This window comes from Micropterus dolomieu, linkage group LG05, assembly GCF_021292245.1.
Source record: "Micropterus dolomieu isolate WLL.071019.BEF.003 ecotype Adirondacks linkage group LG05, ASM2129224v1, whole genome shotgun sequence".
Taxonomy (NCBI): Eukaryota; Metazoa; Chordata; class Actinopteri; order Centrarchiformes; family Centrarchidae; genus Micropterus; species Micropterus dolomieu.
In genome coordinates, this window is record NC_060154.1 from 5986102 (window position 1) to 6012660 (window position 26559).

Below are 26559 nucleotides of genomic sequence, written 5' to 3' on the forward strand. Positions count from 1 at the left end.
AGCTGCTACAGTCTCAAAAGCCACTGCATGTTTCTTGGCTAGCACACAACACAGTATCTAGCTTATGAACATAACATGTATCTGGCTGCTACAGAGCCAGATAAATTCCTCAAGACTTCGTGAAGACCCAAATGTAACTAAAAGGAGAGCAAATATTAACCTTAAAATTCACCAGGTGTCTGCAAACAACTCCAAATTAGTGATACCATTGCTCTGTGTCTTGTGGATGTGTAAATCAGCAACATTCAGCTCAAAAGGTGATGTCACTGCTGTGTTTACAACTTGCTTCCACTGCCTGCAAGTGGCCAAAATAAATCAGTTTAAGCTATACTATATAAACACTCTTTTTTGCTTTATTTGCTACACAGAAGGATATGTATTTATGTAATATGTAGGTTTTTTTCTAAGAAAACAGTGTTTACTGTTTCGCCACACCATAACAAAATTGTGATTAGGGAGAAATATCACTTCTCTAAAATGTTGAAAAAAATCTTTATTTGAAAAGTTATACACAATTAGGGACACAAAGTTTCACCTGTGGAAAACAGACAATAACAGAATTCTTCCTTCCGATTAGTTCATCAGATCATTTTGTCTTTAAACCCAGTTACTACATGCTATCAGAGCCTTTCCAGCCTGTAGGGAAATGTCTGGTATTTCTATACGCAGGATAACGAAAACATCACTAAATATCACGCAGTAACTTTGGGGTTTGGGCTGAGCTACCATGTAGACTGGAAACAGGTGTGGAAGTCACAGGAGGTGGTCAGAACAGAAAACAAGCCTCCAAAAGAAATAAAAACCAGCTGCTGATTTCTGCGGTCCATGCAGACCCGCTGTAGAGTGTTTCATGGTTAACACTGCAACAAACTATCTGTGGTGGAAAGTTGTGGCATTGTTGGAGAATCAATCCCGGTCGAAGACTGAGGCTGGGGATCTGTGTAATCCAGGCTGAGTGTGGTTCAATCTAAAATGTATTGCGTGCCTCTGTGGGTCGATGCTGCTGGGCCAGCTTACCATAGCCGCCTCTAGCTGGGTCGTAGTCCTGCCTGTACTCATCTCTCACCTAAACAAGACACAAAAACGCAGAGCCAGAGAACCCAGGTTAATACACATGTTTCATTATTTCAGTGTAGGGGTCTCAACCTAAAATTATATTCTGGGGGGAAAAAAGCTTTTTCTGCATTACCCCCTAACAATAAGCCAATTAGTATTTATGTTTCCTTATTTACACTCTCAGCTCACTTTGTACAACAGAAATGGACATAATTACATAGGCTATATCTGTTGACAGCATAGTATACAAATTTCTCAAATGACATGCAATAATAATGCTGTCTCTACAAAGGCTGTGGTTAATCGTGCATGATTTATTTTGGAAGTTATATCACTTTCTAAATATCACACTGGTGTATTAAAATGTAATGATAGAGTATTGATTTTTTAAAAGGTCATTTCAGTATTGGCTGAGGTATGCTGTGTTTTATATTGTTTTCCAAAATACACTATCGCAGAGAATCCAAAACTTTTTCCAATATCAAGGACAGACAAAACAGTTGGGCAGGAGACCCTGAACAGCCACCCAGAAGAATATTGCAACAGTGATTTACAATCAAATCATTAGTTAGGTGTTCCCCATTTTGGTGGGGAATCTGCTGGTTCCACTATTTTAAGAACCACTGCCAAACAGTATTTTTTTTAAATCTTTTATACAATACAACCTACCTGGCTTGCTTTTAATGTAAGCTACAGTTTAAGTATGGATTTTTAAAAGCTGTTTATATAAGCATTCAGTGTTTCCTTCTGAACTGGAAAATGCATTCAGACAATGGGATATTAAAAACACTGAAATGAAAGCAAATTAACAAATATCTGTAAATTCATAAATGTTTGTGAAATTAATCAAACTGCTTCAGATTATAGCCTGACCGATACTGGATTTATAAGGCTGATATCAATATTTAGGAGTTTAAAAAAAATATATAACAATATAAAAGGCATATAGTCCTTTATAAAAACAAATCCAGAACCTGTTACATATCGCTTATTTGTTTTTTTTACCTGCTACTGAGATACCTTAAGGTTGAATAATCAAGTTACCAGTGCCCACATGTGGACAAACTGTGTAATGTTGACACTGGCTACGATATACCCAGACAGTGACATAACTGCATTACATGTAACTCGGCATTAACAGAGTTAGACGTGAAAATATCAGGAGAGGAATGAAAAGGAGGTCGAACATCAGCGAGGCAGCAGGGAGCTAGCATATAGAGCCAGAATATTTTCACGTTTAACTCTGAATAAAAGGGTTTATATCAATCAATTGAGAGTTGGGGATTGTTGGAACAGTGGGAAGAATAACCTAGACAATTTTAGTGAGTTATTTTTTCTGTTGAGTTTGAATGAAGTACTATGATCTGTGGGGTAATATGACTATTTGTTATTCTATAACTTACTCTTTAAACAAAAAGTTCTATTTCTGTACAGATCATTATCCCAAGTACTCATAACAAACAGGAGTCAGGATCCTCACCTGTCCTCCAGATTTGCCACGGCCATACTGCCGCCCCTCCTTGAAGCCGGCGTCCCAGTCTGTCCTGATGATACGGTCGTCCAGCCGTGTGCCATTAATGAAGCGCATGGCATTTTCTGCGCCTGTACGGGTGTAGTATCTGGTACAGCGGGGGTTAAGGTCTCCTAAACTTGCACAACATGCACACGTAATGCGACAGTGGTAAAACTTGAGCTCATAACAATGATGATTAAACCGGTAACAATTTCATAACCATTTACATAAGGTATTGGCTATGTTAATAATGTTTTATTTATTTATGCAAACAGTATATAGTGCTGCTAATTTTGTTTGTGCTTTTCAATATGAAACTTAGTGAAGTGTATAAGTACTTTTAGAACATTTTAAGCCTGTTTGAATTTTGTTCACTAAAATCGTGATATGAAATTTTCATACTGTTAAATCTCTACAATGCTGTTAGTTTGTTACCAGTCACCAGACAGACAGATTGTGGATTCGGTACCAAGGTGTGTTTGCTGTGCATGTAGGTGAATGCATGTAAGTAAGGTTTCATATATAAAAGGATACTCTACAAAGCAGAATCCGCAGGCTGTCTTCTTGACTTTATCCAGACCAATGATGATACGCTTGACGTCTCCACTTTTAGAAAATAGCTCGTGTACCTGTTTATCAGTCACAAAAATAACAGAAGCATTAGAAGACTACTTCATGAAACACTAATAAAAAAAATAGTTTGAAACTAAACACTATACGACACTCAAAACTCCCATGACAACTCACTAACGGCTAGGCATGGACCGGGTACTGGTTTCAAGGTATCCCATGGTATGAAAAAGTTTCAAAACCACAAAAATTTTATTTTATACCGTTGCTGCGATATGAGCTGTTTTTTGTCTCATAACAGACGGCAAGTGCAGGAATCCCGCAGATTGTGTACAAGGTAGAGAGCATGGTTTGAATTACGAGGGGTTCAGGGAGGTCTTTCTTGATTGTAAATATTTCAATACATTTCCTGTATTTATACCTTATAATTAAGAATCTTGAAATACAATTTCAGACACCCCTAAAATGGACCATACCATCATCTCCTAACATTGACGTTAGTTGAAAGTCTTGTCTGGCTGCATCACTCGCAGCTGCTGCTGCTCCACTCAGTGCATCACACTCGAATAGAGACACTGCAGGTTAATGTCAGTATTTAGCCATCTAGCTTGTTTAATACACTTAACTCTCCTACCTTCAGAGTTTCGTATTTCTTTTACTTAAAATAAGCTATCTGCTGTTAGCTATCTGACAGTTCACCCTATCATTTTATTATCACCGTCATTTCATATTTTATGTAATTGTTAGTTAACACTGGTGCTTAGGCATAAGCAATGAAACTGAGTATTAGTTTTGGTAGAGATACATTTTGACATCAATATAGAGTTTATTAATTTAATTTTAATTTCAAGTCTTTTGTGAGTGTTTTTACAAAAAGCATAGCATTTGTTTTCACTCTGGAATTCAGGAGTTTTACCTGTTAAAATCCAGGTTTGTTATTTCAAATGTCTTCAGTTTCGGGTTTATTTATGTAGTGCCAATTCATAACAAAAGTCATGTCATTGCACTGTTCATATAGAACAGGTGTAGACCGTAGACCCAACAATTCCCAATTCCCCAACAATGAATGACTACTGCTTTATTATTATCATTATTATTATTTCAAAATAAAAATTTGGAATTAGAGATGATAATGCAGCCTGTTTTTTATGATGTTGTCTTTGGTTCTGGTTCAGCATTGAGTGGGTCTGTTTTGTGCAGTCATGATGGCCTGTTGTTGTGTATGCAGGTCTGACTTTCTTGCAGCACTCTAACTACAGAAGTTGTTGTGTGGTATAGGAACCCATCAACTGGTGTGAAGAATTTGATTTATTTATCATCTACAGACAGCATACATTTAGGACACTCTTTAGTAAATTAAATTAAACATTATCTTGAAATGAACATTTGCAACAAGCAAAGAGTTAGCGTAATTAGCACTGGTGAAATAAATACTATTGGCCTGCTACAGAGGAAGATAACATGGCTAATTACCTAACTAACATCAGCTATTTTCATACCTCAAGTTACATTTATTCATTTAACTGACGCTTTTATCCAAAGCGACTTACAATTGCCCACGCCTCTGGAGCAACTAGGGGTTAAGTGTCTTGCTTTTCTTAGCAGCAGCAGTATATGTTATTGCTTAAATAAAATATATTGTGTTCACTGAAAACAAGTTGATGTTTTTGTTTTTTTTAAACACAGAAATTTAAAAATAACACATTTTAGAGCAATAATAATACCAGAAACCGTGATATTTTTGCTTAAGGTTATCATACAGTCAAAATCTCATACCGGCCAATGCCTAATAACGGCTTTGGGGATCTGAAAATAAAGTCACAGACCACAAGAAGCAAACAAAAGATGTTTTAGAAAGCCAAAGCTACTTCTTTCATCTTCTTGTCATAAAAAATATGATTAGAGTAAAAGCAACTTCCAAAGAACTTAGTGCAGGGCTCTATAATTGATAACGTACTTTATAATAATAGTGCCAGTGTATCCTACCTGCTCCTCAGTGGTATAGAAGGAGAGATTCCCAACGTACAAAGTGTGGCTCTGCTTCAGCAGCTTCTCCTGATCATAGCGGTTACCCTGAAAACACAAACAACAATAAGCACCACTCAGGAAGTTAAGGACACTGGTTTCTTTACTGTAGCTTACAGTGGTAAGGTAACGTTAAACCGGTATCCTGCTGCTACTGCTGCGGCTGAAACTGTTAGATACGCTGATTTTATGATGGTAAAAAGGGGAAGAAACCATGAGGTCTTTAAATGTAAAGTTACTAAATCGATCAACACAAAAGCACGAGATGCTAACGGTTGTTGACTGTGTTAGCTAACAAGATAAACCGTTACGTTAACGTTAAAAAACCCTCAGGTACTGGCGCTCCTTACGAATATTTCCCAACTTACCTTAAAATGTTGGTCTCTGTATTGACTAACGTCGATGTAAGAATCACTATTCAAAGCGTTTAATTTAGCAGTCATCGTGGAGCAATCGCTTGTAAGTTGGCGGTCTGCAGCTACTCGACTGTTAGCATTGCGGAAACGCGATGACGTACGTTCCGCTTCGTGTGTCCGTCCTTTGAAGAACTCCGAGTGGAACGTGTTGCTACAAACAACAGGGCCGAGTTCAGCCCCGACAAAACCTAGCAAAACGTGTACTCACATGTTTTTCTCTATTGCTTTACTATAAACAGGCTTTTGAACTAACATTTTAACACCATATCGCCATTTATCAAAAAGCACACCCATTTCCCCAAAATATAAATATCATTCCCTGTTTTCACTGCAAACTCTCACGTTATACATAAATTCCTTCATGTCTTTTTGCACCATGACAGTGTACCATGTAGTCATGAAGAAAGCCCTAACATTCAATATTGTTAAGTCACCAAAGCTTGAGCAGCACACAACTACCCCGGTGGAAACACAAGGAGTCATTGATCACACACCTATCAGAAGCTTCAATAGACAGATAAAAGGTCCCGAATCAGTTCATTCAGTTTTGGAACAATGGATACAGAGTGATGTGAAGGAAGAGGACAAGGACACCGGAAAGGAGGTGGATGACGAGATTCTCTGGCCTGTCCCAGACCCATGACGGGATGGTGGGGCAGAATGATTTTTTGTTGTTTTTTGGTGTTGTTGTACTGTATATTACATTAAGGAATAAAAAAAAAGGTGCAAATGTATAGCCTACATTTGTTGTGTCTTTTGTTGTTTTGGGGTGGCTGTGGCTCAGGAAGTAGAGTGGGTTGCCTGTCAATCGGAAGGTTGACGGTTCTTCCCGGCTCCTCCGGGCTGCATGTCGAAGTGTCCTTGGGCAAGATACTGAACCCTGAATTACTCCTGGTGGCTGTTCCACCAGTGTATGAATGTGAGTGAATGGTGAATGCAATGTAGTGTAAAAGCACTATGAGTCGTCAAAAAGACTAGAAAGGCGCTATACAAATACGGAGCATTTACATTTACTCTGCTTTTAATACACGTGTCCGACTCTGATTAAGACCACATGCCAAAAACTGGTCTTTTTCAAACATAATTTGCACCTAAGAGCATGCAAAACTGTAGGTTGAGAAACCTTGTGATTAAGTATTATAGTACATTTATAGTGTATAATTACAAGAATATTTCAGCTCCTAAATCAGACTTCATAGATTACTGTTAAAAGTATTAGCATAGTGCTTTATAGATTGCACTATAACCCAACTATATGTCTACAGCATATATACAAGACATACTTACTGAAACTGTTCCACAGTCATGGGGCATTTGTTACAGCTAAGATCCATAAAATACACATATAGTAAGTGAAGACAAGGAAAACTGTAAAACCTTCTTGTCCAACAAAACCACTTCAGACTGCAAAATTTTCTGTAAGGTCAACATTTTATTATCATAATTCAAATATTTAAAGTGAACAAAACATGTAACATTTACCCTAATCTGATTTCTGACTAAATTAACAACCTAAATTATTTTGTAAGAAGAATGTAGACATATGAATGAACTCACTTTTGAACATTAAAACCATAAATGAGATGAAATGGCAGGGCATGCCTTTTACCATCAGCCCACAGCCAGATACTGGGCTTAGCTGCTCACCATCAATTCTACTAACGTTTAGTAAGGACATACAGTTTTGTATGTCATAATAACTTCAGTCCTATAAATCAGAGCACAATAAACAAAGCCACTGAAAGGAGGACAGCGGCTTTGCCGTTGCGTTGCCAACTCTTCTCTCAGATTTGCAATGTGGTCGTCATCAGAGGTCAGAGGATCTCTACTTAATGCTGCAGCAGCTCCTGGAACCTGAAGGGAAATTACAGTCAATTACAATTTTAAAGGTTTCAGCATTTTTTTAGATTTGTCAAAATTCTCTTTTTTTATCCCAACAGCAATCAAATGAAATGCTCTGACACAAAAATGAAAATGATCCGGTATCTGGTGTCCTGGCCTACATGCCTGAATACCTTCCTACCGGTGCACTCACTGAACATGAAAATGTATTTTGGGGAAAGGCTTGACAGGAGGGGGTTGCTTACACCAACTTTAGGTATCCTCTGAAACTAATATTGAAATAATGTCGGAGTTTCAGGACCAGTTTTGTAACAATATTTGTTTCACTTCCTGTCCTCTGCAGCTGTTCAGCTCCTTCTTGTTCCTCTACTCCCTTAAAGTTTTGTAGACACATTTTTGCCAAAGTAAACTGACAATTACTGCTGTACATTAAAAACATTGTGTTTTCAAGTATAATGTTTTACTGTGAAGCAATAGCAGTAGGATATAGGTTTTAGCAGTAATTTAATACAGCTTTGATGCGGCTGTGGGAGGTGGACAGAAAGGCTAATATCAATTAATAAAAAAACAGTACTTTAAATGTATTGTTTCTCGTGAAACCTTTGTGCACATGAAGGCAATTTGAATCCAGCCAGACAGAGATAGACTCCACCACTAACATGTAAATTGAATGGCTATTACTGAAAAACACAGACCATAAATACTATCAAAAAATAAGTTTCTTTTCATGAAGAGGGGGGTCTAGGTGGGTCCAGCTTTATTACCTAAAGTTAGTGTTTCTCTTACTTGGTGTGCTCGGAGTACACATCTAGTTTAAGACCTTTATTTTACTATCGAGTTTACATGGTGCATGTACCTAAATTAATTTGCCTTTAATCAAATTACCTCATTGTGTTTGTGTGTTTGTGTGTGTGTGTGTGGGGGGGGGGGATATTATAATTTGTTGAATCAAAAGACATTGTAATCCACTATCTAGACAGGTCATTCAGAAGTTGGCATATATCTGTAACAACTCACGTTTTGGAAAGTGCCTGCCTTGCAATCTCATCTTCATCAAAGATCGGATCTTCTCTCGATGCTGAGCAGCTCCACTTCGAAGATGAGCGTCGCTCCTCCGGGGATCTTCGGAGGGGCTCCCCGGTCTCCGTAGCCCAGCTCGGCGGGGATGACCAGCTTCCTCTTCTCGCCCTCGCACATGCCCAGCAGACCCTGGTCCCAGCCTTTGATCACTTGGCCAGTGCCCAGGGTGAAGGTGAAAGGCCTGTCGCGGGGAATGCTGCTGTCAAACTCGGTTCCGTCCTCTAGCTTGCCCGTGTAGTGCATGTTCAACACGTCTCCTTTGCGGGACTTGATGGGGCAGTTGTCCACTCGCTTCTTGATGCCGATCTGCAGCTTCTTCTTCTCGGCTCCACTCACCGCCGCCGGGCTCAGGGACAGCACAGTCACGGCGAACAACAGAAGCACCCGCATGGCTGCAGTCCTCTCACAGTTTCCGGGTGTTAAAGGGTTTAGTATGGAGAAGTGTAAGCTCCACGACCAGTGTGCAAATGTTGGAGATGAAAAAAGGAAATGAGCTGGAAAGATCTGCTTCCGAAAGCGGATGCGCGTCTGATTCGACCCGGACGTATTTTACCTGCTGGTGTTAACAGCGAAAACGTCCGGTAAACATGCTTAGTCCGGATTTGGTACGGTTTGTAGCTTGCAAACTGGAAATTGTAATGGACTGATTGTAATGATTAATTAACGGTTTATTTTAGAATAATAAAAAATAAATAATAATAATAATAAAAAATCGTCTGAGAGAAAACTGAAGTTCGCTTCACATTCGTCAGACTATGTTTTCGTGAGTTCATGAGACATTTAGAGGATAAATTATCTGCTGATTTAAATCGATAAAGTTATAACTATAATAAATGTGTTAAACAACTACATTGCTTACTTAGTACTTACTCTGCAGTGTACTACTGGTTTAAATCAGAAAACAAACAAAAAACAAAGTTTCTCATAAAGCCTCCAATCTGAAGCGAACTTCAGCCTCGCTCCACAGCCTGTTACGACAGCCACTGCAACCCAGCGGTCACCTGGTTCAGCTGAAGTAAGCCCGCTTTGTTATGTATTGTTATTGAAATTTACACCACAACCGCAACATATATGACAGTATAACATACATTGGACGCATTTCAGCCAGCTAACATTAAGAGTTGGTGTCATTACAGGGGTGAAAAACACGAGAGTTGGACGGGAGTGCTTGCTAACTTAGCAGGCTAAGCTAACGTGTCAGCTAGGACGAGGATCTTTGGGGAACACTCGCCAACATGCTCGCTCGTATGTTATTCAACCTCATCAACAACCACCGCGTCGTCGAGAAGTTGGCAGAGTCTCGTCCGATTCGCAGGGCGGCCCAGATCACAGCCTACGCCATCACCAAGGCTCAGATAGCCGGCCGGGACGCGTCGGAGCGGGTCATGCGCTCCCAGACGCTCCGGCAGGTCCGGGCTGAGGCCGGCAGAGTCCCCGGTGACCTGGGAGAGGTGGGCAGCCGCCTCAGGAGAGTCAGAGAGACTTTTGTTAATGAAGTGAAGGAGGGATGGAAGGACGGCTCCAGACAGATCAAGAAATAAAGAGGACAGACTGGCTGTAGGATGTTAAAGAGACTGGGACTCCACTGATAACAAAACTTTAGTTACTGTCATGCTGATAACATCTCATGTTTTTGTATAATCACCAGACTTATTATGGATCAAGCAACAATTAAAGAAGACCAGAGGAGAACTGATGTGTGAACAATCTGCCTCAGCAATGCATGACAACAGCGTGGTGGTTAACTGTAATCATTAGAAAGTGGCTTCATCATGGACACTGATCACTTCACGATCAGGAATAATTGTTGTTAATGTGAAGAGGGCACTCAACAGCGATCGATGGCAAGATAATTTATGATAAACTCTCAGAAAACACATGGAAATATAAAGTCTGTGGAAAAGTAGTAACTGTCTTGGTAAAGTATGGCATCTGTGATACCTGCCAAAGAGCTTTTGAGGATATGTACATGAATTTGTCTTGCATAATAATTTTATTAGCCTAAATGTACTTATTGAGAGAGATGTGTTATGTACAGTGTAGACAGTGATTTCACTATTTTGTTCTGACTGTATAAATAAAGATTATAATTTAAAACACTGCTACACTTTGTCAAGCGATATTTATTTGCCATTGTTATGTTAATTTTAAGGACATAAAGGACCTTTAAAGAGAAGATGTGGAAACTAAAGTGGACTAATGCCGGGGACTGACTGTAAGAAAAGCCGTGTCAGATTTGCAGAGTTATGAGGAGTGTAGTTCACAGTTCACAGCTTTCAAGCTGGAACTCATAGTTCATTCGCTTTCACAACTCCAGCTGGACAACAGCAGAGATATAAAACTCTAGAAATTGAGACAAGAGGACATGTTATTGCTCCCTGGTCACAGTATCAAAAGTTAATTCAGACTGATTCAACTTGTAGTGTCACTTGCATATATGTACACCAGTGGTCTGGTCAGAGCATGTATAATTTCTGGCCCCAAGTCACCAATATATGACATTCATCCTTTGGTCTTGACAGTACCTTGACCTAGTTACTGTATATTTTACTGTCACTTAGGACTTCAATGATTAATCAATTAGGTGGTTGTCAGAAAGATTCGGCGACTGATGATTCATGAATCGTTTTAGTCATTTTTCAAGCAAATATTTGATGGTTTCAGCTTTTTAAATGTGAGAATTTGCTGATTTTCCTTGTCTTAGCATCTTAGAAAATTTTACATCTGAATTTTGGACTGTTGGTTGGACAAAATAAGACTTGATCATAACAAGACATGTTGCCTTGAGCTCTTAAAAAATCTAGATTGGCTGGTGTCTGATGTAATGTGGATTAATCAAGAAAATACTGGGCAGATTAATCGATTCAATTGCTCTACTTTGCATACAACACAAAGTCCATGTGTGACCATGTGAAAGATGAGAAGATTTTAGCAACAAGACGCTAAAAATGAAAACCTTTTGTCTGAGGAAATGCAGCCTTATTACATATATTCTGATGGAAATTAATCTTTCTAGCAGCTTTGGCACGAGTTAAAAGGCATATTTCAGAAATACACGACAAGGGACGTCATACAACACAGCGTTAGCAACAAGTCTTCAAAAAGTGTGAGTTTTGCAGTACATATCTTTATTTCATTTGATCAAGTACAGAAAACAGCGCAAGTTGGCAGCTTTATGTATTAATACTTGTGCAGACGCACTGGCCTGGCAACTAAATATTAGTCACATGTTACATCATTTCACATAGAAATAAATCTCTATCAGGAGGAAGAGAAAGCATTAGTTTCTGACAGCATGAGTCAGTACATATACACTGATATGGCACCTGAACTTCATATAAAAATAAATCTTTCAACATAGGAAAATACACATCCAAATCAACATTTTAAAACAGGAAACAGCATCAAGCAGCAGGAAGTACAACAGATATGACAAGCACTGGTAGGTTAGAGTTAGAAAGACACATTTCTGGATTGAGTTTGGGTTAGAAGCATAGAGGTTAAGCAAAATCCTTTTCCAAACCAAAATGTAGTAAATGTTCTTAAATTGAGTCAAACAAAATGCAAGTAAATCTGTTTTTAATTTAAACCTTAACAAATGAAAGTCTGCTGTCTCACCTGACACAAACTCCTCTTTGATTTAAACCATCCAGACAAACAAAAACTCATTCACTCTCCAGCACAAACCACAGGGTGTTTTCTTTATGTTCTCCCCAAATCTGATGGAACCTGACCAATATGTCAGTTACTCACTCCATTTGTGTCCAATTTAAATGCTGAAAAAGGTGTCAGAAATTGCTGCAGGTAGGAGGTATGCTGTCTATCTGCTGCTGAAGCAGTTCCCATCCAAAAGCATCAGATTAGTAACAATAATATAAGAATAGTCAGAAAATATGCAGCAGTCAATGCGCAGCTCAAGGAGGCTTGGTCGAATATCAAGTTAAACCAGATGAATACGAGTATTAATTTTCTTGATTTTTAGGTATTTGAGGAGAATACATGAAGTGGACAGCCTATGGACAATCACTCAGTCACTCATCATCACACCATCCCCAGCACAGCTCTGTGTGGAGGCAACACTAGTGCATATTCACTGATATGGCATTAGCTTATAGCAGAAACAGCCTAAACTATGGGAAGGCCGTGCTCGTTAGTAGTACTCACAGGGCAAGTGACAGCAGAGCAGAACCGCAATCTGACTTTTAAATTCACATGAAGCCTTTAAAAATGGGGGAGCCGATCTTGGGTAAGTTACAGTGTGTTACAATCAATACAGTGTTAAAGGTATCTGTGGGGAAAGCTTTAAATTTGCATTGTTTCTGGCTGACTGAACATGTTGATTTGAATATAAATTCATTCAAAAGTAAACTTCCTGCCCATGTTAGTGCTGTTAGAGCTCCTTAGGTTAAAGGGTCAATTCATCTACATTACAAAAACTCTGTTTTGTTAATTATCCAGTGTTTCCTGGAATAAATGTTGTTTTTCTCCAATGTTGTGAGCAGCACCCTCTGTGGTAAACCAGAAGTTAAAGCAATATCTGTGGCTCATGTGAGGTTAAAAATCAAGATAGTCTGTTCTTTCTAAAACTAGCTTTGGCGAGACAGGTATGCACTTTCCACTAAAGCAATGTAACAGATGGCAGCATATACACTGATATGGCAGCTCATCTTCAGTAAACAAAGTGGCAGCAACACCTTCTGTCAACATGTTTGATTCACACTGGCTGAAAGTCCTTTGGCAACTAACTCTCTTCTATGCCCCAAAAACAAGAGACGCTGTGCTTCATTTGCTATAACACTAGCACAATTTAAATCCAAAGGCAGTTCCAACATGCCATTCTCTTGTATAGTAAAATAACACACAATCAGGTAGAAAGGACATGTTCCAATGTACAGGAAATGTAAAGAGTTGAGGGGTGAGGAATAGAGAAAATGGATGAGGAAGGGAGTAGGAGAAGAGGCTGGATGCCTGTGTCACATTCAGAGGTTGGTCAGCATGAAGCCGAACAGGGCCATCAGCAACAGGCAGACAGAAGACACCACTGTAAGAGAATGAGAAATTGCAAATATTAAAGACAGAGTGTACATATGAAAACAACTTTGACAGATAATGTGACAAAATGGCCATTTTATGCAATGAAAATTGGTAGCAGCTGCATGTCCTGCATTGAAAATGTTACTAGTAAGTAAGTATGTATTGGCTTTGGATTGTAAGGAAGGATTTATGCTATTTAGTCTGTTTTATACCTGCACTTGATGAGTTACACTCCATGTCGACCAGTGAGGCTATGTAGCCCTGGCCCAGCCACTCCTGGTAGGTCTTTCTGTCAGCAACACCCACAAGGCGAACAGTGGAGTCTTTGAAGATGAGATCTGTGCCCTTGTAGGCCTGTGAGTCAAACATCCTGAAACCAGGACCTGTATCACTGCCAAAATATGTCTACAGGGAAACAGAGATAATGACAAACAAAACACCAAACTGACAAAGTTAGCCACTGATTTCCATTCATTTCACTGTAAGATGAAAACAAACCTGCAGAGACACAAGACACTTACAGTGTTATATTTCCTATTTTTCATGCACTATATTAAGTATAAATATTCTAATGTTGAATATGCACACTTTTCGAAGGGGAATGTTTTAACAGGAAATATAGTACTTGTTTTTTTTAATGAACTGTATGTGTTGCATCTCTGCTAGCTTTATTTGTCCAAAAGTTATGCTGATAGCACTGCTGATGTCTTGCAATAAATAACCTACAGAAGTGTGGTTCTTGTCCACTACATAACATAATGCAGTTACACTCACTATTCATGATTTCCTGATTTGTTCATACATGTACTAAAATGTAATAAACAATTAATCACACACAAAAACTATTTCACAATGTTTCCTTTTGTTTATTCGATTGTCTAATAACATTAATTCTTACATGTCAGAGCATCCTTGAATGTATCACCAAAATGTCTCGATTCTCATATGATGATAACATACATTTGACAAAAATAATCAGTGAATTATTTACTGTAAACGATAACCTATCTTAATGCAGTTTCAGGTCTCTGCACTTTGACGGCTTACACCCTTCTGACTCACACACAGTACAGACGCGTCTTACCTGTGCGCGGTCCAGGAGTCCATATACAGCGTGGATGTTGGTGTTGGCCCGTACCATTACAGCGTGAGAAGGGACTCTGGCCAAGTTACAGTGTCTGTACTGTGAGACCTCGGCTTTAGTGCCATGGGAACACAGCAGCTGGAAATCTGTAGATAGAAGATCCATTGCCCACGATTCCCCAGAGTTACCTGAACAAATACACAAAGTGGAGTCTTTACATCCCTTAAAATGATGAGACCATTAAAAAGAGAACATTTTGTATCTTGGTATTTCTTACCATCAGTGTTTTGGAAGACAGTAGAATGTTTGACAAAAGCCACATCTCCATCTCCCTTCGCCAGACACCTGAATGGACAGATAGATAGACAGACACATGTAGTGTGTGGCATAAGTTCAAGATACTTTTCTGTTGGAGGTAAAAGAGTTGGAGAAGCTGATTTGGTTGTTTCCAGATAGTAATAATGTTACATTACTGCCATTTGGAGCACTTCTATGGCTTGGATTGGCATGAAACTCTCCTGGACAAAACACCAGGATAAGTTAACTATAACTCCAAAGGCGCATTAAAGCAAGAAACATCCAATAACAGATCTTAAAAATGATATTACGTGCGCCACTAACAGCTGGTGAAAATTAAAGATGTACAGTGTTGAGAAAACTGAAAACACAATTTGCTGGTGGTCATAACATAAACCTATAGGATCTTTACATTACATTATCCTATAACATTAAAGGAAAAAAAATGGGATTGAAAATTGAAATGGAAATACAGAATAGGGAAAACACAAGTCAAATGTGCAATCCTGATGATGGTCTGGTATGCTGCAGTTTTATAGTACCTGAAGGCACCGTCGTATCCATCATACAGGTCTTTTCCCTTCTCACATTTGTTCTGTCCAAAGCTGTCTCCCATACACAGACTGCACAGGCTGCCAGGGAACCCGGGCTGGTTGGCACCTGGCACACAGCTCTGCTTGAAGAACTCTCCCACCGCTAAGCATCATGGGAAATAGAAAGTCAAAGAATCAAAAGAAAATTAATTAATTCATTCATTTTATAACCTGCTCTACCTAAAATACAAGAAATACTATAAAAGGTCATTCCATTGTTTACACATGAGAGAATACTACACAACCTGTTTTATAATGTTTTCTGTCGTTTTGGAGGAGCTCTGTAAAGTCTGAGAAATATCTCTGATGATATAATCTTAGATCGGAAAATACAAATTCTTAATAGAAACCCTGCTTTACAAACTGAAGGTGTGAACTTTATGGAGCGTGTTGTCAGACTACTCAAGACGTTTGTATGATTGCAGAGTTGGTTGTGGGAGGGTTGAAATACTGACAATATGACAATATCCATTAATACTTAATTACAACAGACTTTGGCTAAATTGAAGCAGTGACATTTGCTTAGTTTTCATGTGTTATTAAGTGCCACGTCAGGTATGTTATGTGTGACACTTTCAGAAAAATCCCAGTTGACGTTGGGATGAACAGTATTTACCATGTGTGAAAGTTGTAATTACGTTAACTCCTAAATTGTTATGATTATTATTTGACTGTTGACTTATTACATAATTCACAAAGCTTAACATGTTACTGTAAAACCAAAATCAAGTTTACTACTGGATTTTGATGGAAATTGATTACATTTTCAGCAACAACATACCACAAATCCTCTAAGGCTTTAAGCCCTCAGACAAAAAAAAATCACATATGCAACACATCTGCCGTAGTAGAATGTAAACTACTGCTGAAACAATGTACATCATCATTTTATTGATCCATTAATCATTTAAATCATTAATCAAGTAAAAATGCTAAACATTCTCGGGTTCCAGCTTTTTACAGTAATTGTGAAAATCCGTCCATCCATCGTCAACCGCTTATCCTGTGTACAGGGTCGCGGGGGGCTGGAGCCAAACCCAGCTGACATCAGACAAAAGGCGGGGTACACCCTGGACAGGTTGCCAGTCCATCACAGGGCCGCACATAGACAAACAACCAGTTAGAGTCACCAATTAACCTAGTCCGCATGTCTTTGGACTACTGTCTTGGCTACTGCTGTATTTTGTCCAAAATGTAACTGCACTCAATTGGTGTGCCATGTGTATAGTAGTCCATGAATAGCAATTCAACAGTGAAAACCAGCAGGACTTGAGGCTTAAAGTAAGAACCTGCCTACCTTTACTTCTATTAAATACTGTATAGAACACATATAATGGGGGGTTCAGTGGGGGCCAGTCCATTGCAGGGCCACACTTAGACCAACAACCACTCACATCCACACCAATTTTAGAGACACAAATTAACCTAGGCTGCATGTCTTTGGACAGTGGGAGGAAGCCAGAGCACCCAGAGAGAACCCATGCAGACACGAGGAGAACATGCAAACTCCACACAGAAAGGCCGGGGCAACTGGGGGTTTGAACCCACAATCTTCTTGCTGTGAGGCGACAGTGCTAACCACTGCACCACCGCACCGCCCTAAATGTGAAAATTTGCTTTTTAATTAAACAGATACAAACAAATATAAAATAAATTTGGGTTGCACAAAATATGTTTTAAGACCTCATCTTGGGATTTCATTTTATCGATTTCCAGCATTTGACCTCTGGATTTCTACAAATTCTGGCAACTCTTTCTCACACCTCTGCTACACATACATACACCAACATCCCACTGACCTTGGGGTATCTGACAGTGCTGAGGGGTGATCAGGCCTCTCTCCATCAGCAATGCTACGGGAACGTTCCAGCCAGCAGTGCGACCATATCCAGTGTGACAGGAGCGACGGCCACGAAGGTCATTAAGGTTACGGATGTCGTTGCTACTCTTTTTCACCACCGCAACCGCATAATATATGGAACCATCACGGTCATCTGGAGACAAAAAAGCAAACAAACCTATATCTGTCTTCTTTGAAACAAGAATGTGTGACCTTGTCTGTGTGAGTCTCTGTTATTATGTTTTTACCTGTGTAGCTCTCGCCAGTAGCAGGGACCAAGCCATAATCTTTGCCGGCTGTATAGATGTAACCTCCATCCAGAGTGACAGCATCGGCCTCGTTGTTCTACACAAATATGAAAAGTAAGACCAAAGGTTGAGATGCCAGAACTGCTAGGAAAAAAAAGCCATCAGTTGGTCTTTTTAATTTAGCTGTCATCGATTTCTATGAGACAGGAAGCACTAAATATTTTGCATCTTACAGTAATCCATTTGTTTTAAGACAGCAGAGTCTGAAATCTCACCTGTTGTCTGGCCTGCACTGACAAATGTACCTTTCCCTCTTGTTGCACAGCATGATCAATAAAGACTTATTTTATTTAACACATTTTTAGTCTAAAGAAATTCACATTCATGTTTGCCTCCAGTCCAAGTCATATGACTTGAGGTCACACCTCTGGTTTGTTATAGTTTAGAATCAGTGTCGCCATTTCATAGTTTGTCCACCAAAGAGCACAGAGCGGTTCATTTTAAGTGTTCTGTTCAGTACATTTCTTGGTCACAAATATTTACCACATTAAAAGGATTACAGTTTTTCTCAGTCGATTTGGTGCATTTCTCGAATCATCCTGAACATTTGCTGAACAGTAAGTGCATTTCTCAAAACAGGTACAGTACAAACAGCACAACACAGTGGATTACCTGCAAAAGCCCACAACTTGCTCAAAATCCTTAGTCTTTCTCTCAAAAGCAAATCTTTATGTCATTGAACTTGTCAGTGCCATCAGAACGACAAGTCCTTGTGTCTTGTTTATGAACAAGCAAGTAAAAATGTTTAGCCATCTTGTCAATATAACAGTGTACTCTGTAAGTATTCTCTGATATACACTTTGGCTAAGATTTTGATGACAATGATTGAAAATGCACAAGGCTGCACTTTTTTTGTATGGCATATATCACAAAGTTATACATTGCAGGAGAGAGGACAGGAATCACAGCTATGCTTTTACTGTTCGTACTGTAATTTGTTGACAGAGCATGTCACTGTAAGAAGAAAAGAAAGATAAATAACCGTCGGGAAATGTGTGATTGGATTCCCTTCAATCTCTTCATAACAATTTTGCTGAAGAGGATAATACACACAAAAGAAGAAAAAGAAAGTCAACAAGAACAGGAATCAAACTAATCAAACTGAGCCTTGTGCTCTACCAATTGAACTAACCAGTGACACTGGTAATTGCTTTGAAATTATTCTGAAGAAACACATCTGCCAGCGCGTGTATTCAGCTATGGTTTGTTATCTTGTGATCACGAGAAAATGAATTATCCCGTTCTCAGGGGAAAACAACATTTGCTTTATATATATATATATTACTGCTCACTGTGTACTGTTACTGTTTACTGGTATTGAGTATTGGTATGAGTGTTGCTATTGTGATGTTGTTGTGGTCTATTCTTACTTTGTTTATGGTCCTTAAGAAACAACATTTCGTTTAGCTAGAGTATATACTTGCAGGCAAAGGCAAAGGTATTTTAACTTTGATTTTTGATAACGTGTTCAACCATTTTGCATGTAGTGACTAATGCAATGAACTTATGCCTAGATGTTTTGGGGGGTAAGATTATTCAGCAGAGACTGGTATAATTCATTGTGACCAGCAGGACATAAGCAATTGATAATGCAGGAAACAGCAGACAATTGTACATAATCATTTGCATCAGTGTGTCAAGTCATTTGCAATTTGTTTAAAATAATGAGAAAGTGCTTTATGATGTGCACAAGTGACGAGATGATGTGGAGGTTGAACAATTACTTTTGAGAATTTCAATTCTGATCTGAGAAATGCACTAAAGCGACCGAGAAAAACTGTACTGCTCACTGTGTATTGTTACTGTTTACTGGTATTTATGGTATTGTGGGAGAATGGTCTGAGTGTTGCTATTGTGATGTTGTTGTTGTCTATTCTTACGTTGTTTATGGTCTGTAAGAAACAACATTTCGTTTACCTATATACTTGTAGGCAAAGGATATGAATAAAGTATTTTAACTTTGTTGTGTTAACCATTTTGCATGTAGCACCAAAGCGACTGAGAAAAACTGTAATAGAAACAGTTTGTTATGTGTTAGTTTTAAAGAACAAATATCTGCTGGTCGGACTCTGATTTTTTAACTCTTAAATATAAATATTTTTATCAGCCTCCATCAGATTCTAGTGTTTTCCCTTAAAGTTCAAGAGTGTTTAATGTTTTAAGCTGAAGTGAATGAATACCACTGTAGCTTTTTCTCAATAAGAAACATCTGCTACCTTGATCATCTTCATGCAGTCAGTCACAGAGTCTCTGTAGACACACTTGATTTCTGGAGTTAGACCTTTACTTTGAAAGGCCACGGCCATATCAGCACACTTCTGCTGCTCACCGCTGGACAACACACACCACCGCAGGACACCTGGTATATTTATAGACAGATGGGTGGTAATGAAGGACAGAATAATGTTTGTATGTTGTAGGTAGCCCAGTTAACCAGATAGGGTAAAAATAGAAATAAAAAAATCAATTAATTTCATACAGAAGCCACAAATCCAAATCCATGCATTTCCCCTGTCTTGGTAACTTAAGCTTCACAGGACACTTAAAAAAGTTTTTTTTTAATGTTTTTATTTTTACAACCTGAAAAAAATAAAGCACAAATATTCATTTTGAATATTTAAATTTTTTGGCTTTATAATATATGCTAGTTATGTTTTGTTAGAACAAAATTATTCTAATATCTTTTTAATAATTTGGAAATTTAACTAGGGTATTTTAATTTTTACTGCGTGATTTAATGTTATGCTCTGGTGTGATGTTGTACGACAGACAGACAGACAGACAGACAGACAGACAGACAGATAGATAGATATGTTTCACCTTCAGGTTTACAGTCCATGGCTGTCAGAGCATTATGATAGAGGCGACCCATCCACTGCTGGGGGTCGTCTGACCCCACTCCCTGAAACATGGTGGATGACTCAGAGAAGAGTACAGTTCCTCCTCCATACGCGGCAGATGAAAATATGTTGAATCCTGACTTTTCCTGCAGACAGCAAGGTACACTCATTTAATCTCACATATAAAATCTAAGTATAATGTGGTCAGATGTCTGATTGGCTCAAACTATGATAACTTGGATCTTGGATAGGATGATAACGGATATGACATTCACGCGTTATCTTCTAATCTAATTTAAAAATCGTTTAGTGACATTAATCATTACATGCCGACTCAGGTGAAAATGAGGCTCTGACAATGTGAAAAACTAAAACTGCCCTGCTATTGATGCGTGAGCAGCAGTCTTGTTTGTGGATGTTACCACTGTAAGCCCTTTGGACATACCAGGCCTTCTGTCAGCATGTTGAACACCACAGAGGGAGTGATGTCATTGCTGACCACAATCCCACGAAATGGGACACGGACCAGATGGCATGTTTTCCATTGAGAGACAGGAGCTCTGGTGCCGTCACGACACAACAGCTCATAGTCCGATGACCTCAGTAATTTCGCCCAGTCTGGGCCACGACCTGGTAAAAAAATAAATCGTTAGCTAACAGACTGGCACGCTAACTGAATTCGACAAAGTGGCTGAATGGGCACTAGTTAGTGTAATAACCAAACTAGATTAGACATTACCATCAGTGTTCTCCTCGACAGTTGTATGTTTAGTGAAGGCCACCTGTCCTGCATCTTCAGCCAGACACCTAGAGAAAGTTCAAAGGAAACAGGAGAAGTAGAGAAGCTGCAAGCTACTTGCAGAATTTCACACCAGTTGCAGTGAAAGCGTTAGTGTTACTTAGATGCATGTTTCCATAAAGCCTATTACATTACAAAGAGGATGCTAACACGCTTCACCCTGGTTCCTCCTTGGTTTTTGCCTGCATGTGTTTTAGCCATTGGTAGGAATGGCCAGTTGGCCGTTCAGGTTCAGAATGAAATAAATGAACAACTATTAGATGGATTGCCATTACATTTTTACAAGCATAAATTGTTTCCGAAGATGAATCCTAAAATCTTTGGTTCCTTGACGTTTCCTCTAACGACACCAATGTCAGCATGCTAACAAGTTGCTAAACTAAGATGGCGAACATGGTTAATATCATACCTGCTAAACGTTAGCATGTTAGCATTGTCATTGTGGGGGTGTTGCCATGCTAGATTTAGCATTTAGCTCAAATGCTTGATTAATTCAATTTTGTTACGCATTATAATAAATGAGTGAACTGAATACATGGGCCAGGTTTTATAGCCCATGGGTCAAGGTGAGAGCAATCAGCTGACAACCCTCCCAATTCGGCCAATTGTCTGCTGAGGTTGGCAGGACAACCTCCAAACAGTGGGAAGGGCGTCACAATATAATTAAGTAAGTGGGACACAGTAGGCTACCAGTGTTTTCTGCACATTCATTTAGATAAGATAACATTATTACTAAACAGGTTTTTTTGTTTAAATTGAAAGTCTGATGATAAGAGATCTAAATATTTAAGTTAAAACCCGTACTAATGCTGGTAATGGTAGAGGAAAAGAAGAAATCTAGAGAGGTCTTGGCGTGAACAAAATTAACATCCACATGTACATATACAGTACAGCAGACATCTGTGTGTTTGAGTGTAGAGTATGTGGAGTATGAATGTGTGTTACCTGAAAGCTCCTTCATAGCTGAAGTAGCTCTCTTTGTTGCTCATCTCACATTTGTGTGCTCCATTATTATCTCCTTTGCACAGCTTACATAGAGACAAAGGGTCATCAACCTCGTTTGCTCCGGGAATACAGCTCGCATTGAAGAAATGTGCCACACCTGAACACACACACAGTTCTCTCCAGCTTTCTGTATGTACAGTCTATGTGTATATATGTATATGTATGTATAGTATGTATGATTCCTACCCTGTGGGATGTTGCAGCCCATCACAGACATGTAGCCCTGGTCTATGAGGTATCCTAAAGGCATATTCCAGCCAGCGGTTCGGCCTTTCCCAGTGTGGCAGCTCTTTTTTCCTGCCAGGTTGTTGATGTTGATTTCAGAATTGGCTTTCTTCACTACAGCAACTGCATAGTAGGAGGCACCAGTACCTGGGGCAACAACAGCACAGGTGTTAAAATTTATGACAATAAGTACTTTGACATCAATTTACTTTATTTTACAATCTGGCTCTGTGCTCTTATAATCAGGGAACGGAAATAGGATCTAGGAGATCAAAGTGCAGACTCCTGTTTGGAAATATCCAACATGTAGTACACCGATTATAATCAGGGTCATTGGTGTGGTAACTCAGCATTAACTTAACCCATGATAAACAGCTAAATGACCAGGAATCTTCTATTACTTGTTATATTTTCATTTAAAAACACTTCTATGTCAGATGTGAGGACATGATCAGATCTATGACATGAAAATGAAATAAATATGAGATTTCAATATATATACATTCTTTTAGAGTAGTATCGCTGGGACCATAGACTGTTTGGTCTCAACGTTTATGGTAATTTTTTGTTTAAACAAAGCACATTAAAGGAATTGTTCACCATTTTGGGAAATATGTTTTGTTCCACTCTCAAGTCTGCACGATAAGCTGTAGCTAGCAGCCTCTTAGCTTAGCTTAGACTGGAAACCAAGAGAAACAGCAAGCCTGGCTCTGTCCAAGAGATTGTCCAGCATGTAACTTCCCATTAAATCACAAATTGTTGTTTATACTTTCGGCAAGAAAGCAAATAAGTATATTTCCTAAAATGTCATATTCCATTAAACATTAAATTCACACCTGTTTTTCTATCTGAATCACTAAATCTTTCCTTTGATGTTTCTTTGTTTGAGTTTCTCTTACAGAAAGAAAAAACATGGCAAGATTTTCAGCTTTATTAACTTTTTTTCTGGTAACATGTCATTATCAGTACCCTGTGGCTCATGATACTTTTAGTATTTAGTAGTTAGTACTTTTAGTTACTGAGGAAGGGAGAAGTGTTTCTCCTTTACTGCTGCTGATTCTTCTCTCCTTGAAGCTTTGAAAATAATTGATAATTAATCTTACGATCAGCCTTTGATTCACTTGCAGCCATCTTAAAGGAAGCAGTCTTCAAAAGTCTGTAGATGTCAGTGCCGAACATGGACAAGGCATCTGCTTCTTTTCTCTGCAGAGACACAGCAAACAAAAAGGTTAATGATGTCATAAAAATAAGGGACTTACTTACCACAATTCCTTGAATATTAATCACAGGCATAGGACTGGGAGGGGGGAAGGGGACTGAGTATACATGGCCTTCATGTGAGGAGGGCCCACAAAGATACGAGAATGAATAGCCGTGGGTGTGGAGAGGGGCCCAACACGAATTTTGTGCTACACCCCTGATATCAAGAGCCCCAGTGTTGAAAGAATGAAATGGATAGCTATTTGCACACATTACAACATTGTATGAAAAAAATTAGTGCAAGTTTCTGTGGCCTTGTGATAATTTCCAAAATTTAGGCGCAACAGAAAACATTCTAGAACAAAACAACAATTTCTTTCATTGTAATATAAGAATATGAAAGTCGTCCCACATCTAAACTAAGTGACTTTTAAATATTCAACACTAGATAGACATACTTTTGAGGGGAATACTTAATAGCTTTTGGAGGATCAGGCATTTGTTTATATACTATAGAAACGTGTGAATTATACATTCCCCCATTGTGACATTAACGCTTATGTTTCACTCCTAGTTCAGCTTAAGCTAACTGGGACGTCTTGTTCTCAGATCAGAAATCTCACAGTTTGTGGTTGTCATAAACAACCCAGTGTGATAACTTTATCACATATTAACAAATTTATTGCACTTTCCTTAGAGTGTCTTCCTTGTTATCTGATGCCTCATTGTGTGCTGCCACTCAAAGTATTTTATTAACTTTTAACGAGTCCTCTGTTGACAAATTTATACAAGTAGATTTAGAATTAAAGGTCAATACCACTGACAGTAGAACCTAACATGTGGGGGAAACCAGAGCACCCACGGGGAGAGGATGCAAACTCCACACAGAAAGGCTGGGGCAACTGGGGTTTGAACCCCCAATCGTCTTGCTCTGAAGCCACAGTGCTATCCACTGGACCACCGTGCTGCCCGATGACTAACAATCAGAAACTACTATAATCACAAGTTATTCAAATGTGTTGAGTTAGATAAAATTTAAAGGTTTATTCAATCAAAGTTCCTGTTATCAAAATCCAACCTGTAGTTTCTGAACGCAGCCTTCGACTGTTGCTCCGTTAACACAGCTGAGGGATGGACGGATGGACACTTCGGAGAAAGACTGCGCCATGGCCTGACATTTTCTCTGCTCCATATCTGAGATGGTGCACCATCTGATGGTGCTCTGACCAAACACTGATAAAGAGAGAGACACACAGGAAAGACCACTCATCATTCTCTTATTAAATTATTCCACCAAATGATTCATGAAAACATTCTGTAATCTCAAGTACTGTATGTGTTCATTCATAGGATTAATAAATAATTTATTAATTCTATTAATGAAGTGAGTGCCACCATAGATAACAACTATGACTACATTTTGCTATTTCCACTCTAGCTTCTACCTTAGTGCAGTGCTTCCCAACCTTGAATTTAGTACCCCTGAAATGTCACAAGATAAATCTGAAGGATCACATGAAACATTATTTTTTTATTGACCTTGACCTCTTCAGACCTCTAAAAAATCCAAATTAAACAAACTGAGAAGGGAACATTAATCTCAATTTATATGAAAACTGTGACAAGGGGTCATGAGTTACTTTGCTTTAAAAGGTCACAAGAACAAAAAGTTATGAACCAATTGTCCGATGAATAGGATAGTCTACAATAGATCTACACTTTCTGTTTTCTTATCAAAGCCATCGTACATGAGCAATAAGTTGAGGTCAACTGGAAAAATAATCTGCTCAGCACTGTCAAACTACAGTGTTGATAATGACCCATTGCAAATGGCTGCATTTAAATAGAACTTATATCCAAAGAGCTTTTGCTTCTTATTCACGCTTTTGCACACACTGCCATTGATGTGCGATACATAATACATTTTAGTCAATTGGTTTTACATGGCCAAGCAGGAAGAATGCACTACTACATCTTTAATAAATGAAATATATATAAAATATATATGTCTAAAAATTTAACAAAGCATAGCATGTTCTGTAAGTTTACAGTGTATATAGTTGTAGTAGTAAAAGAAATGCTCTTACCCGTATGCAGTATTAGTATTAGAGCTCCCGCTGTCCTCCACATGGCCATGGCTTTGTTCTCTTCTCCCTGTATGTGTTGGGTGAAATAGCCTCCTTTTCCCTCTCCTCTTCTTTATATGATGACTCTTGAGTCAAAGTCCAACTTCTATCTTCAAAACTCAGCTTAAAGTCCTTGTATGAAGCTCAGAAGAGGCTGTATTTTCGATGATTTACAACTTAGAGTAGAGTTCACGAAGCACGCTTCCCAGCTGTACCTGGGCTGACACGTCTCTGCTGCCTGGCTGCAGGCCAAAGTCCAGACAGAGAGGTCTTTTACACTCAGAGAACCCCACCTCTGCTTTCCTCTCTTTCCTCTTCTCCACTCGTGTGGTGCTTTTCCACTGATGGGAAAAAGGAAAGGAGGGATTCAGGCCAACACAGTGAGGCCATTGGTTACTGACTTACTGCCCTGGCTGCTGAGAGAAACAATGGAGACAAGGGTACTGTTTACCTGCTTTGGTTTTTAATGTTGACCTTGTCTCTGACTTTTAGAAGTATGTCCTGTACAGAACATGGAGGTTGATGAAGTCAGTTATTCCCAGTTGCAGATACTGTGAACTGAGCCTTATGACCATGCTGTACCAAAAGCAACTTCTACTCACTCTGCTTGTGTGGTCATTAAAGTTAAGTTAAAAGAGGTAAAGTGGGTGTTCTTCTGGTACATACCCTCTACTGCTGATGTTCTGTGTTTGAACATGCCATCCTC

General features: G+C 38.9%; 4 protein-coding genes across 4 annotated transcripts; 1 reads left to right on the top strand and 3 right to left on the bottom strand.

Annotated features, from left to right (window-relative positions):
• Positions 1–473: 473 nt before the first annotated feature.
• Positions 474–5691, bottom strand: ncbp2 (nuclear cap binding protein subunit 2). The gene is made up of 5 exons (XM_046049787.1): positions 5533–5691; positions 5126–5212; positions 3104–3198; positions 2537–2675; positions 474–1066 (listed from the first exon to the last, which is right to left on the bottom strand). The coding sequence occupies exons 1-5, from the start codon at positions 5605–5607 to the stop codon at positions 968–970; spliced, it is 495 nt and encodes a 164-aa protein (XP_045905743.1). The 5' UTR covers positions 5608–5691; the 3' UTR covers positions 474–967.
• Positions 5692–6992: 1301 nt separating this feature from the next.
• fkbp2 (FKBP prolyl isomerase 2) lies at positions 6993–9061 on the bottom strand. Its single transcript, XM_046050138.1, has 2 exons — positions 8440–9061; positions 6993–7434 (listed from the first exon to the last, which is right to left on the bottom strand). Exon 1 carries the CDS (start codon positions 8890–8892, stop codon positions 8476–8478), a length of 417 nt encoding a protein of 138 aa, XP_045906094.1. The 5' UTR covers positions 8893–9061; the 3' UTR covers positions 6993–7434; positions 8440–8475.
• Positions 9062–9080: 19 nt separating this feature from the next.
• On the top strand, positions 9081–10607 carry si:ch211-162e15.3 (protein NCBP2AS2). Its single transcript, XM_046050139.1, has 2 exons — positions 9081–9517; positions 9639–10607. The coding sequence occupies exon 2, from the start codon at positions 9738–9740 to the stop codon at positions 10041–10043; it is 306 nt and encodes a 101-aa protein (XP_045906095.1). The 5' UTR covers positions 9081–9517; positions 9639–9737; the 3' UTR covers positions 10044–10607.
• A 1106-nt stretch (positions 10608–11713) lies between these two features.
• meltf (melanotransferrin) lies at positions 11714–25857 on the bottom strand. Its single transcript, XM_046050137.1, has 16 exons — positions 25815–25857; positions 24806–24960; positions 23631–23730; positions 22489–22674; positions 22243–22399; positions 21238–21305; positions 20944–21128; positions 20479–20644; positions 19875–20017; positions 17599–17695; positions 17310–17504; positions 15460–15613; positions 14898–14965; positions 14621–14808; positions 13749–13941; positions 11714–13543 (listed from the first exon to the last, which is right to left on the bottom strand). Exons 1-16 carry the CDS (start codon positions 25855–25857, stop codon positions 13482–13484), a joined length of 2160 nt encoding a protein of 719 aa, XP_045906093.1. The 3' UTR covers positions 11714–13481.
• Positions 25858–26559: the final 702 nt, after the last annotated feature.

Excerpts from the sequence above, each read along its gene's own strand:
- ncbp2 (XM_046049787.1), bottom strand. The coding sequence starts at position 5,607 with ATGACTGCTAAATTAAACGCTTTGAATAGTGATTCTTACATCGACGTT. Across the intron at positions 5,213-5,532 it reads ACAGAGACCAACATTTTAAG|GGTAACCGCTATGATCAGGA; the intron begins GTAAGTTGGGAA and ends TTGTGTTTTCAG. Across the intron at positions 2,676-3,103 it reads TGCGGATTCTGCTTTGTAGA|ATACTACACCCGTACAGGCG; the intron begins GTATCCTTTTAT and ends CCGCTGTACCAG.
- fkbp2 (XM_046050138.1), bottom strand. The coding sequence starts at position 8,892 with ATGCGGGTGCTTCTGTTGTTCGCCGTGACTGTGCTGTCCCTGAGCCCG.
- si:ch211-162e15.3 (XM_046050139.1), top strand. The coding sequence starts at position 9,738 with ATGCTCGCTCGTATGTTATTCAACCTCATCAACAACCACCGCGTCGTC.
- meltf (XM_046050137.1), bottom strand. The coding sequence starts at position 25,857 with ATGTGGAGGACAGCGGGAGCTCTAATACTAATACTGCATACGG. Across the intron at positions 22,400-22,488 it reads GGGCTGCAACATCCCACAGG|GTGTGGCACATTTCTTCAAT; the intron begins GTAGGAATCATA and ends GTGTGTGTTCAG. Across the intron at positions 13,544-13,748 it reads GTGTAACTCATCAAGTGCAG|TGGTGTCTTCTGTCTGCCTG; the intron begins GTATAAAACAGA and ends ATTCTCTTACAG.